The sequence below is a fragment of the Centrocercus urophasianus genome, unplaced genomic scaffold, assembly GCF_019232065.1.
Source record: "Centrocercus urophasianus isolate 14NV4802_14NV808 unplaced genomic scaffold, USGS_Curo_1.0 seq_5, whole genome shotgun sequence".
NCBI classification, from domain to species: domain Eukaryota; kingdom Metazoa; phylum Chordata; class Aves; order Galliformes; family Phasianidae; genus Centrocercus; species Centrocercus urophasianus.
The window spans coordinates 7,018,257-7,031,858 of record NW_024885088.1 but is presented as its reverse complement, the minus strand read 5'-3'; the positions used below and the strand labels follow the sequence as shown (position 1 = coordinate 7,031,858).

At 38.1% G+C, this 13,602-nt stretch overlaps 1 protein-coding gene across 2 annotated transcripts in view; it reads left to right on the top strand.

The window, feature by feature from the left end:
• LRP6 (LDL receptor related protein 6) overlaps window positions 1–13,602 on the top strand; it is a 124,028-nt gene that overhangs the window by 102,239 nt on the left and 8,187 nt on the right. Inside the window, exons 13-19 of one of the 2 annotated variants that reach the window (XM_042834935.1) lie at window positions 2,108–2,310; window positions 3,686–3,897; window positions 4,075–4,265; window positions 8,527–8,736; window positions 10,217–10,342; window positions 11,707–11,901; window positions 13,453–13,563. In XM_042834935.1, coding sequence (XP_042690869.1) covers window positions 2,108–2,310; window positions 3,686–3,897; window positions 4,075–4,265; window positions 8,527–8,736; window positions 10,217–10,342; window positions 11,707–11,901; window positions 13,453–13,563 — 1,248 coding nt within the window. Of the gene's footprint in view, window positions 1–2,107; window positions 2,311–3,685; window positions 3,898–4,074; window positions 4,266–8,526; window positions 8,737–10,216; window positions 10,343–11,664; window positions 11,902–13,452; window positions 13,564–13,602 lie in introns of both variants that reach the window. The other variant, XM_042834934.1, reaches the window with a different exon arrangement.

Genomic DNA, 13,602 nt, shown 5'->3' with positions numbered 1-13,602 from the left:
TCTCTGCTTATAATTTAATTTTACTCTTGGCCATTATAATTGGAGCATGAATCATTTTAACTTTCCCTTGCCTGTTTTACTTGCTTATATATTCCCAAACATTATTATTATTATTATTATTATCCCAAGCCCTGTCTAGAGGCCAGTTCCTCCATTCTGGATCACCCTGCTCATATGTGCATAGATTCTTTTAATTATGGGAAGGACACACTGAACTCACTAGATCTGGTATCTCATCAGACCTACCTTGTGTTGTAAAGTTTGAATGCGATATTACACAAGAGATGTTCTCATTGCGTTCCATTTGCCCTCCAAAAATATAGTTAAATTATGTGACAATTTGGAAAGAAAATGATGAAAACTGGGAAGTGATTTCTGAAATTGGTACTGTTTCAGAGAAGTGGGGCAAAGTTTAGTCTTTATAATGAGCCATCAATTCAGAGTAGGAAGCCTGGTGAGCTTAGACAGTGGGAGGGACTCTCTGGAGAAAAGAACAGAAAATATTAGGTTCTTATGATGGTGTATTTGTCTGCACTTTTATCTTAAGCTTTTTTTTCCTTAGCATTAATCTCTTAGCTGCTTGACATTGATGTCTTCTCAATCTGTTAGTTTGCAATACACATTCAATATAAAGTTTTGTTTGCTTTTTATGTGTTTTATTCCATAGTGTAGAGCTAAGAGGAAAAAGGCTTAAATTTTTGCAGAAACATTTGGAGGAGAAATAAGGTTTTCCAGAAAGCAAAAATACCTCTCAATTAGGCCTGGTTGTTTTAGGAAGTTAGAATTAAGTGTTAGTTACCAAGGAAACTTCCCTGTACATTCTTTTTCTTTGTTCTTTCCCAGTAGCAGATAAATTTGTATGCCTAAAATAACAAAGAAAGGTGATGTTGTTCTCAGGAAGGCTTTTGCTAACCTTCCCTTGCCAAGGTATTGTCTTACCTATTTTACAGGCTGGATTGAATGAGCACAGTGTCCCACTGCTAATCTCTCCAGACTTTTGCTATAGCAAATTGATTATACAAAATTCAGGGAGGCTGCATTTTCTGGCTGCTCACTCCTGTGCTGCCTTGCGTAGCAGTGGTTCCATGTAGACCATTGCTGAAAAGAGTACTGCGTAAAAAGGGGGGAGTTTAACTACATCCACACTTTTCTGACCCAGTTATGTAATACGGGGAGTAATTTCTTTTTAATAGTGTAATAAACAACTATGCCTTACATGCTTACTGCTAGATACAGCTGTTAAATTGCAGTTAAAGAGGATGGGAAGCCCTTATTTTCTGACTTTGATAATACTATCAAACATCAGATAGAGAAGAATAAGTATCATTTTTCCAGGAAATTTTTGCTGGGCCTCTTGGAAGTTATCTGACGCTTTTTTGAATACAGTCGGTGTTCTTAGATAAGCACCAAGGAATAAGCAAGATAGATAAATCTGAGAAGAGTGAAATTTTTTTTCCTTCAAAAACCCAACCTGCACACAGGCTATGAATTGGTTGTTGTTCCATTCTGGTGGCAATAGAGAGGGTTTGCAGTAACAAGATGGAACCACCAAATGGCAATCTCTGATCCTTGTAACCTCTAAATAAGGAGCCATTGCTGTGTTTTGATCAGCTTCTTCTGCAGGCAAAGGAATTGAAAGACAAAACCAAAACAAAACAAAAACACCAAAAACATTAAGTTCAAAATAGTGGAGCTGTGTTTTCCTGGAATCCCTTTAGAATGAAAAATGGCTGTTGCTTGAGAGGTGTAGTTGACTGTTAGTGAGGTAATTTTGGCATAAATCTTAACATTTACTAGACTTGCAACTTACAAAATTATCTTTGCTAGTCACGTCTGTGTTAAAATTTTTGTAATAATCATTTAAAAGGCTTTTCAAGCTAATTAGAGGGGTTTTTTTGTGTTGTGTTTTGGATATACTTGGGTTGTCTTTATTTTTTTGTTTCTTTTTGGTTTTGTTTGTTTTTAAAGGAGGATAAGAGGAATGAAATTTTTGACACTGTGTTTTATAAAGTAACTTTTACTGAGCATAAAAATACTCAATGCTGTTGCTGTGTGTAACCCTTTCCCTCTCCTTTTTTTTTTTTTTTTTTTTTTTTAATCTATCAAGCTCCTACAACCTTTCTTTTGTTCAGTCAGAAGAATGCAATTAATCGCATGGTGATAGATGAGCAGCAGAGTCCAGATATCATACTTCCTATCCATAGTCTCCGAAATGTTCGAGCCATTGATTATGACCCCCTGGATAAGCAATTGTATTGGATTGATTCACGGCAGAATATCATTCGGAAGGCACAGGAAGATGGCAGCCAGGTAACTTATGGGCAGTAGAATTTTTAAAAGATGCTCTATATCCAAGAATGTATGAGGACACATAAATAATTTACATCTACAGGTTTCTGGTAGGTTATCAGCTGGCTCTTGGCAAAACAAGTGACATCTGGAGTTTATGGAGTTCTCAATCAGTAAACTGGGAGTTTACTGACAGTAGGAAATGAAACATGGAAAACTGGGGCTGGCTTAAAGATACTCTTCGTGCATTATTTGCATATCCCTGTCTTTTGGCTGGCGGCAGTTGGACACTCCTATGTGAGAGTCATGAAGCATAGAAGAGAAGATTCTTCATAGAAAATGAACATGTCAAGAGAGTGACAGAAAAGTTACAAATGAGAAGGGCACAGAAACATTGACTCTAAAATAAAGAGGCTGGGACTTTGTCAGCATATGGTTGTGTTTAAATCCTTCTAGGTTCTGATGGCGGTAGGAAGAGAGCTGTTGTCAACCACAAAGACACGAGGGAAGGTTGAAATTCGTGACCTCTAAGAGATGTAGCGGGCCAGCTTTAGCAGGGTAAACAAATTCAGGACTTTAGACACACCCTTTCATAAAGGTGTCAAGCCAAAAAAGAAAGCTAGGCAGATCTTCCAGTGAAGTTTAATTAGACGATGAGAGAGTGGAGGTTACTTATGTCAAAAGCATGAAGTTTTCCAAAAAGGTTATCTTAGCATGTGTTTTAACAATCCTCTTCAAGTTTGTTGACAGTCTAAGTTCGTCTTTCACTTTGACTATGCATTTAAAATAACTTAAAAAGAAAAGGAAAAAAAGAAAATGAAAGAAAGGGTATGAGAACTTGCTAGCTGATATCTTTTCTTGGCAGTTTTCTTCCCATTTATGGTTCATCCTTATTTTATTTCTCTCAAGTTTGATGGCAGTGATGGTAAAGTAGAGTGAGAGGAATTTCAAGTGCTGTCTGGCCTTACTTTGCCAGTATTTTTTTATCTTCTTTGCTGCAGCTTTGGGATGTAGGTGTTTCTGTTTCAGAATGCTATACAGTCTGAATTTGGGTCTATCCAAACTAAGTGTTGTCAAGAAAGGGGAGGAGGCAGGGAAATTCAGCTTGAATCTCCAACATGGTGGGTATTTGGACTTTTTGGTCAGATTTGCTGAATGTTGTGTGTTGGAACCACTTGATTGCCATTAAAACAAACTGTCAGGACTAAGTCACTAAATCTAATCAAAAGTTTTAATGGAACAACTGGTCCTGTGTGTCTCCTACTTTGTGCTAATATTTTGGTGGCATTTTTCTTCCCCTTGGCAATAATTTGATGTGTTATCTATAGCCAGATCCAATGCAGGCAATTATATTTGCTAAGTGTTCTTGTGTGGGTTGTTCTTCTCTCCTTTTTAGAGCCTCACTGTTGTGACAAGTCCAGTTCCCAATCAGAACCTAGACATGCAGCCTTATGACCTGAGCATTGACATCTACAGCCGCTACATCTACTGGACCTGTGAAGCTACTAATGTCATCAACGTGACACGCTTGGATGGGAGACCCATGGGAGTGGTGCTCAAAGGAGATCAAGATAGACCCAGGGCCATTGTGGTGAATCCAGAGAAAGGGTAAGTAGCAGAAGTAGTGATATGGCAAAATTTAAGCAGAAGGTTTTAAGAATCAAACTGATGTTTTCTGTTTGTTTGAATAAAAGCAACTGTAACATTTGCTAAAATGTCTTGGTCATATAGCAAAAATATGGAAAGGTCAATTAAACTGTTTTCCTCTAATCATTACTATTCCAGATACATGTATTTCACCAACCTGCAGGAAAGATCTCCTAAAATTGAGAGAGCAGCACTGGATGGAACTGAACGAGAGGTCCTTTTTTTCAGTGGTTTGAGCAAGCCTATTGCCTTAGCTATTGACAGCCAGCTAGGCAAGTTGTTCTGGGCTGATTCAGACCTGCGGAGAATTGAAAGCAGCGACCTTTCAGGTAGAGTAGCACTTTAATTCAGTGATTCATTTGTGTGGGGTGGGTGTGGGGGAATGTAGAGAAAGGTGTTGTCTTTTCCTTCCTGCTATAGAGAGTCTGTACTGTGATTCTAATTGCTCCCTCAATTCCCAGCCAGGGAATGCGTATGATTCATCCAACGTGCCTTTGCAGTCTTGTACCTCTATCTGTGATTTGCATTATTAATTGTTACACTTGCTGTTTACTTCAGTTTCTCACTGCAAGACCTTTGTGTGGTTTCCCAATGTTAACTCACAAATAAATTGCAGCAGTTTTGGAAAGGGGAGGGGAGAAGTGGTTTTCTTTTATAGGCATTGTTTTTGGTGCAGTGATCTGTAAACTGGGAGTTTCTTGTTAATGGAGAAGTCTTTCCTGCTGAGTTAAAGCATTAAAGATTAATTATGTGTCCATCCTTTCTGGGACATAATGTGAGAAGAGTAAAGTAAGACTTAACGCTTTTCTGCTCTCAAAAGGAAAAAAACCAAGTCCTTCCAGCCATATAGTTCTCTTTGCCTGCTCCTTCATGTTGGTTATGCTGCTTGTCCACTATGAGTTGATTTCACTCTATTTACTATATAAGCAAAACTATAAGCTAACAGCAACATAGAAAAAGAGAAACAAAGAAAAATATTCTGTTGATATGAAAAGCTGAATTGATCCAGCAAGCAACCAGAACTTGAGCAAGAGAAGAGGCAAAATTGTGCAGTTAGACTAGGTGGAAGAGGTACAGACATCTCCTGTTTACTAGTTAGATGCAGCTAGTTGCTGGATCATATCAACTGTCTTCTGTGACTCGGATAGCAGTTCACTGTAATATGAGTTGGCTGAACACATACCTACACATCTCTTTATGACACGTTGGTATAAACCCCCTCATATTACTGCCTGCGGGTGTCAGCAGCAGAATTTCTACTTCCCCTGAAGTAGGTCCAGCTCCAGTCTGAATAACACACTTTTGCTGAGTGTTATTCAGCTGTCACTGAATGCATAAGAAAATAAGGATATACTTTGCAATCCGTGAGCAAAATAGAATACTTAGCCAGATACTGGTAGTTTAGAGTATTCCATGGATACCTTCTTTCAAAATGGAGGCATGCAATCCCATTGACACCAGTGTGGTTTTCAGCCTTTTGTTAAGTTGCAAGAATAAGTTTTTGTTTTGGAAAATGTTTCACTATTTCATGTTTGTTGGTTTAGTAAAACATTACTTTTTTTTTTTTTTCCCCCAATGATTTGCATATATCACTGGAAGGTTCAAGATTGCTTATGAACTGTGATACCCTGATTACTTTGTGTTTTAAAACACAAGGCATAAGCTGACCTCAGGATACCTCATCTTGTCCCACTTCTGCTCAAGCAGGATCACCCAGAGCAGGTTGTCTAGGCCTACGTCCAGATTGCTTTTGAACATCTTGCAGGGGGGCATTCCATAGCTTCTGGGCAACCTGTGCCAGAGCTCCAGCACCCACACAGCACAGAATTGCTTCCTGGTGTTCAGAAGGAATCTTCTGTATGCCAGTTTGTGCCCATTATCTCTGATCGTGGCACTGAGCGCCACTGAAAAGAGCCTAATTCTTTCCTCCATGCATTGTCCCTTCAAGTAGTACAACCATCTGGTGGTATATCAGCCATTTTCCCTGTTTGTTTTGTTTAAAAATCACTGTTGGATTACTGATGTCATGAAGTAAGAGCTCCTCATTTTGATGAACATTATGAAAAATCTTTCCAAAACCCTTCTTGCTTTTTTGGCTTCTGCACCACAAATAGATTGCTATAATCACCACGATAAATTGCTAACTGCCGAGATGCATTCCTGCACTTAGGAATGCTGATTAATAGAGTCTTTTGACTGGCAAAGTAATTTTTTGCATGTGTTATCTTCTTTAAAATGTGCACAATCTCCTGCTATGCTGACTCCATAGATGCCAGTACTCCTAAAGAGAAGGAGAAATAGAATGCCTTCATGTGGCACAGTCCTTCTTTTACTCACTGTTCTTTGGGCATTCAGTTGGGTATCAGTTGTACTGCCTAAATTGGAGTTCCTACTGAAGCTTCCTCACATCCTACTGAAGATTCCTCACATAGCTAAGGGTTGTTTACAAAAAGATGACTGAAATTAGCTTCTGACTATGGAAACTATTTGGAAATTAAGGTTTTTTTTATTCCAGAATAATTTGTGTGATGTGGAAATATCTGATGATTCTAGAATTAAGTAATTTTTTATTTGGAAATAGAATGTGCTGAGGGTGTGTCCTGTTCTTTGTATTCGTTTGTTTGTAAGTCTTAAAAGGTATTGCTGGAAAGAGAATAGTGATGCCAGGAGACAAAAGTCTTAATAACATCTCCCTTTCACCTGACATTCCTAATAAGGGGGGCTAGCATCTGGATGAGACAGGTTCAGATGCTCTTGTTGGTTTATGGAAGGTGAGATTTCAGTGTCTCAATTTATTCAGAAATAATCAGCTACACTTGGTCACAAATGTTAGAAAGAAAGATTAAAACAGTAATATAGAGAAAATTTTAAGTTTCAGAGCATTAGGAGCGTTTTGCAAAATGCTATGTTGATTTACATGAGCATAGTAGAGCAGGGTATGTGCAGACTCCATTTGGGTAGGTCAAGGTCTTAGTTTAAATTATATTCTTTCCTGTCATCTTTGCATATTCCCCACTTCCCAGCTGAGTTATTTTTCTCTTAAAGATGCAGGTTGCTGTTTCTAACCTTTTCCCTATAAGATGACTCATATTCATGAGGACTGTTGCAGATCTTCAGTTTGCCTTGCATCACTCAGGCTATTAATTTCTTCATCAGTCTGGATTCCTTGAGAATACATCAATGTTATTTCTTAATCAGATCATTGCTGGTGTTATTCCAAATTGGCAAATGAGAGCCCTGTGTAGCTGAGGATTAAAATCTCCATGGTCTGCTTTAGATGTTACCATTTGCCAAATGCTTAAAAGTTCCATACACGTTTAGTAAAATTGAGATAAATACATTTTTTTGTAGCTTAATTTGTTTTGCAGTTCCTGGCATACTGTTGATTAAAGTTTTCAACAAGTCAAAGATAGAGGGATGAACCTGAGAAAATTATAAAAATCATAAAATAGGTGTCTTCTGTCTCATAACAGTATCTTGTATGACTATGGTACAGATACCATGTAACTTTTCTGTGGTATTCATTTATACTAGTATACTTTTACAGGAAAAAAATATTACAACTTGTTGAAAATTATATTGTGGAAGAACATATGCAAAACTATGATCTGCTATATTGAAAATAGAAATAAGCATAGCAGTGAGCACAGATACCTGAAAACAACAGGATTTGGATGTGTATTTTCAAGCTCTGGTCTAATTTTGAACTGTAATATTGTTATGGCATTTCAAAATTGAAGCAAAATCTGTATGTCTGTGAGTATTTTTGTGCTCAGAGTCTAGTAAACCTTACTGAATATTTGAGTGATAATGACCATTGCATGTGAGTTATGAAGCCTTCACCATCTTTGGGCGGTCTTCAGTGTTACTTCTGAAACAGTTGTGGGCTGTCTTCTGTTGATATGGACTGCAATCCATGGGTAATGTAGCATAAAAGTCAGCAAATGCTTTCAGAGGCGTCAAGCTTCTTGACTGGTGCTGATGTTTGCTGAGGGAACTGAAGAAAGTAAGTCTTCACTAGAAAGAATGGAATGTTCTTAATTTAGCACAAAAACATTTGTGAAGATAATTTAGTTGAAATTAAAAAATACGAAGAAGTCAAAAGTCAAATGTTTACCTTAATCTCATAATTTGTGTGAAAAGTACTAATTACTTTGTCTTCACTTGTATTTTATCTTGCATTTGTTAACTCAAGTTAATAATGTCTTCTTATTCCCTGCTGAATGCCAAGACAAAGCAGTTTAAAAAAAGAATAGATGAATGAAAAGAAATAACAATTACCATCGCACTGATAAAAGGCTGAGTAGTCTCATGAGAGCTGGGCCCCCAACTCCATATAGTTTCTAAATACAGAAAATGTATCTGAAGTGCAAGAACTGTCTTTTGATGAAAATTATTTAGAAGAAAGATCATGTGTCTGCAAAGCATCAGTTTTACATCAGAGGACCCATTATTGCATGTAGTTTTATAGTTGGCTTTAACTAGTAGTGTAAAAGTAGTAGAAAATGATGATGTGAACATTATAGAAAACATTTGTGGTAGTATTTTGGTTGATTCCAGTTGAGCTAAACCACTCTTTTCCTTATGCAGGTGCTAACCGAGTTGTTTTGGAAGATTCCAATATATTGCAACCTGTGGGACTAACTGTATTTGAGAACTGGTTGTATTGGATTGACAGACAACAGCAGATGATTGAAAAGATTGATATGACTGGTCGAGAAGGACGTACAAAGGTCCAAGCTCGTATTGCACAACTCAGTGACATTCATGCTGTGAAAGAGCTTAACGTTCAGGAGTACAGTAAGTACAGTTTCCTGTTTGCAAGTGAAAACAGTGCTTGTGGGACTGGAGGCAGGTAATGACTAAGAGAGATGAAGCCTGCTTTTCCTTATCACCGATCAACATCAGTGTGAATCAAAGGGGCCAGAAGTATCATTCCATCTGTTATATTGCTAGAATGGTATTGTTTGCCTCCTTAGTGTGGTTGGCAGTAGACATGCAAACTATCACAAAGCATCATGTTTTGTTGCTCTGACAACTTTGTTGTTATTCCTATACAAGTACCTGGGATTTGAGTGTATATAGGCACAGTGGGAACATCCTGTAACTCCTAGTAGAGGATTGTCTGGATTACAGATGTGGCAGACTACTGACACAGAGTATCAAAGCTGTCACTAGTAGAACTTAACTCCTTCTGGAGTCCTGAGGGCTCTTAGGGCCCTTTACTAGTTGTAAATATTTTAGTGAACTAGCTACCTTTCCTGCACAGCCTTGAAAGAAAAATGAAAAATTTTTGTTAGTGTCAGTTCATATTGAAACTAAATGGTGGACACTGCATTGTACAAAGAAAGTGTGTTAAGTAACAGTTTGTGCTTAATATGCCTGCACTTTAAAAAGTTTTCTGCTCACAGGGATATAGCTTTCCCTGCACACACTCACTTGAAATGAAGGGAGCTAGATGGTTAAAGCAGTAGAGCTGCTGTTTTCATGGACAAAATAGGCCTGGTTAATAGGCTGTGTGTATGCCTTCAAGAAATATGTAGAAAGATGTCTGGGGATGTTTAATTAAAGCATCAATGCAGACTACTGCTAGTTTTATTTGCTATTAATCTCAGTAAATCTGTCAGCAGTTCCAAGGAAAGTATGTTGTCTCTATTAAACATTAAAATGAAGAGACTTATTTATCTAGAGCACGTTAATTTGAATTTTGGAGATAGTGTGAAAGCTTCAGAATTCATTAATTAGAAAGGTTTCCTTTTTTTTAATGGTTCTTGATAGGAAAAAATTAAAGAAGTGTAGAACCCAAGGCACCTTTTTATTACTAATGTTGCTCTTTTTGCTGAAGAACTTATTCTACCTCACACAAGAATAAATGGTTTGAGTATTGTTTACTAGCTTAAAAGGCCATATGGTGTAATTCCCAGTGTTTTAGGTCACAGGTAAATAATTATTTGTGTAAAGACAAATAATACAATGAATCACAACTTTTTCAGAGTTGATTTTAGAAATGCCCTGCACATTGAGAAGGGAGTAATGAGGAGAGTCCTGTGATATCACTGAAAGGTTTGAAAATAGATGGGGATTTCTTGTCACAGGACGTACCAAATTATTAGAAAGTAAATCTGATTTGGCTTTTTCCAGATTCCCCAATTATTGTAGGGTATCTGAAGTAGAGGCAATTGAAAAGGAGCAAGGAATAGAACAGTATTATCTTATGTACTCATCCTCACAAGTGTGATTGCAGTTGTACTCCCTATTTGTCTTATTCTTAAAATCACAGGACAGCACCCTTGTTCTCAAGATAATGGTGGTTGCTCACACATTTGCATTGTGAAGGGCGATGGCACCACACGCTGCTCTTGTCCAGTCCACCTTGTTTTGCTGCAGGATGAGCTGTCCTGTGGAGGTAAGTCCTTCCCGTGCTCTGGATTGCTGAGCTTGCAGCTTCTGGGTGGGGAGGTCTGCAGTTTAGGGTCGCTTCTGAGCAGAAATAACACGATAGTGTTGTAACACGTCTTTACATGTTCATCTCTTTGCCTCACTCCAGTAAGCTAAATCTGCAAGTTTTGAGGAGTAAAAGAACAGGATAATTTCATTAGCTGACTGTAGAATAAGGATCTCTGTTCATGCTTTCTACTTAAGTCAATTGAATTATTTCAATTTGATATTTTAATTGTATAATTCTTTGTTACTTTTTGCATCACTGTGCATGTTCTTGTTTTTCAGCTAATAGCTCTCATGTTCTGCTATGTTCTGCCCCATCTACTGTCTGTGCCATTTAATTCTTCCTTTCTTTACTCCTGAAATTCACTACGTCTTTCTGAACTGCAGCCTCAGAAGGGCAAGTTGCCTCCTCCATGGTGACGTGATCACAGTAGCCTACGTGCTTGGTGCCTCCAAGGTTGTGTTTGAAATGGGAGATAGGAAAGGCACTTTGGTACTTCGGTCCCTTTGTGCCAACATACTGAGTGAGTTTATTATGCAATCTTCTTGGCATCAGGGCAACGTGTGGTCTCACAATGGAACAAGAGCTAACATAATCCAGATATTCTCTCAAGTGTAACAAAAAAAAAAAAAGTGGAGGAGAGGAATACATGCTTACTTATGCTTACTTACTGCCTGAGATTAACAGTTACAGTAGTGAATGTTAAATAACTAACAGCTGTGTTGAGATAGCAAGGCAACTAAATGTAACAGTTTCTTGTCATTTTAGAAGAATTTTGACTCAACAGAGCTGTCAAGGGCACATAACTAGACACTGAGTCACAGCACATCCATCTGCAGCACATTACATCTCTTAATGTTGTCTATACAATGACTGTTGAGCATTAAGAAAGTGAACAATCAACTGTGTATGCAGTGGTGCTGCAGGAAAGGGGGAGTAGAGGAAAAGTATGTTGACTTTAAGAAAAGACTTTTGGAGATCTATGGAGAAGGATAAAAGAGGCTGAGGTGGGAAGAAAAGAATTGTGTTTTTAGTGTTCGTGTTTCTCTGTTCTTCTTCTTTGTCTAACGAGACTCCACTGACATGAACTTGCATCTGTCACGTGAGGCTCAAGACCTGTTCACATGATTAGAGACAGAGAGGGTGAAAATCATCTTATGATGCTGCATGTTTACCAGCTTCTTGATGTCAAAGCAGCTAAGTTATTCTTGTCCTTAACTGTTGTGATCTGCTGATTGTTCACCTGAATCTTTACTTTTTGTTTGTTTGCTTGATTTTTAAAGAACCTCCAACATGCTCCCCTCAGCAATTCACCTGTTTCACAGGTGAGATTGACTGCATCCCAGTGGCCTGGCGCTGTGATGGTTTCACTGAATGTGAAGACCATAGTGATGAAAAAAACTGCCCAGTGTGCTCAGACACCCAGTTTCAGTGTGAAAGTGGACAATGCATAGACAGTGCCCTCCGGTGCAATGGAGAAGCAAATTGCCAGGACAACTCAGATGAGAAGAACTGCGAAGGTACAGAGGGTCTTTCAAAGTATGATAGAAACAAAACTGCACAGGGGATGCTATGAAAGTTACCAAAGCTATTGCAGAATATGGAATTCCAAAGGATTTTAATTTCTGCTGTTATGTCACAAGTTTATTGAGTGGGAAATTATTTCACAGCTCCATACTTTTGTTTTTCCACCTGCTCATGTCCTGCATAGTGGTTTAAGCTATGTTTGTGGAAAGTACTCTTAAAAAATTGTATGTTTAGAGCTCTGAAACCTGGTAACTTTGGAGTAAACTTTTTTCAGTAAGTGGGAGTGAGAGACAGGTGAGATTCCTGGAGAGATTCCTTGTCCACTTCAGAGTACAGTAAGAGAGAGCAGTTAGGCTATATTTATGGAGAGAAGTGCTATTACCGACACAATGAGAATTAGGGAATTTTTGTGTTGGAAGGGGCAGGTTATGCTGAAGGAGTCTGAACTACCCTAGTACTATATCAGCATTAGAATACTCGACTTTTTTTTCCTCACTGCACAAATAGTAAGGAATTGTAGGGACAACTTATAAGCTTGAATGGATGCCTCTTCAATATATTCTTTCAATACAGTTTCTTTGAAGAGACTAAGAGTCTTTGAATTAAGGATGAATTTCTTTCCAAAAGATATGCTCCAGCTCAAACAAAAATATATAAACAGATGCAGAAATTCCTCTGTGATGAAGGATGCTTTTTAGGCAGATGCATGCTGACATCTGAAAATGCTTTGTGCAGGTTAGTTTCCCAGTTATCATCCAGTGACTAGAGATATCGGAACAAGGGCTGTTTATCATCTTCAAAATGTCTCTGTTACTCAGAATGTTCAGGTGGAGTGCAGCCCAGAAAAGCCTGTAGTTTAACTTCTTAATTCAACTGAAATTGGGAAGAATTTAAAATTTATGTGAAATGGGGCAAAACTATGTGTAAACAGCAGCAGCCAGTACTTTGTCTGCAGCACCTTTTTTCCCATAGCAGTAGTTTAGTTTTTGAGTGTAATGGCAAAGATCCAGATTTGTCTTCTGTCTTCCATTTCAGTTTTAAAACATAATGTCAAGTGAAATACATTGTTGTATGATCAAGGAGTCTTCTATTTTACAAGAAGTGCACAAGGGCATTGAGAAACCACATTTATCTTTCTTAAGCAATTTTAACATTGTGGTTTGGCAGATTTATTTTTAATAACTTAATTCTTCTTGTAGTACATATTTAGAGTGAAGTAATTAAAGTCATTTTGCCATAACCATGTCCTAAGATAAGTACTTATATCCTCACCTATATCCTACCTGTGGCCTTCTGCGTTTGTTTTGTGTCAGTTGAGGTGACTTTTCCTTGTAGGGTCCAGTGTCTTTTTTTTCTTTTTTGGCATGCTTAGCATGAGGGACTTCTATATACCACTGACTGCTTCAAGAAATGAAGCTAACAGGAGACTAAGCTCTCCCAAAATATTCCTGATTGTATGCTTTGGTATCTACTTTCCTTAATCATTTTAAAGAGTAGAAGTCTTTGATACTGACTCTTGGTTTGTGGGGTGGTTCTCTTCCCAGTGCTTTGTTTAACCAATCAGTTCCGGTGCGCCAGCGGGCAGTGCATTGGTAAAAGCAAGAAATGTGATCACAACCTGGACTGTAGTGACAGCTCAGATGAGCAAGGATGCTGTAAGTACAAAACCTGACACTTGATTGCATTATCTGAAA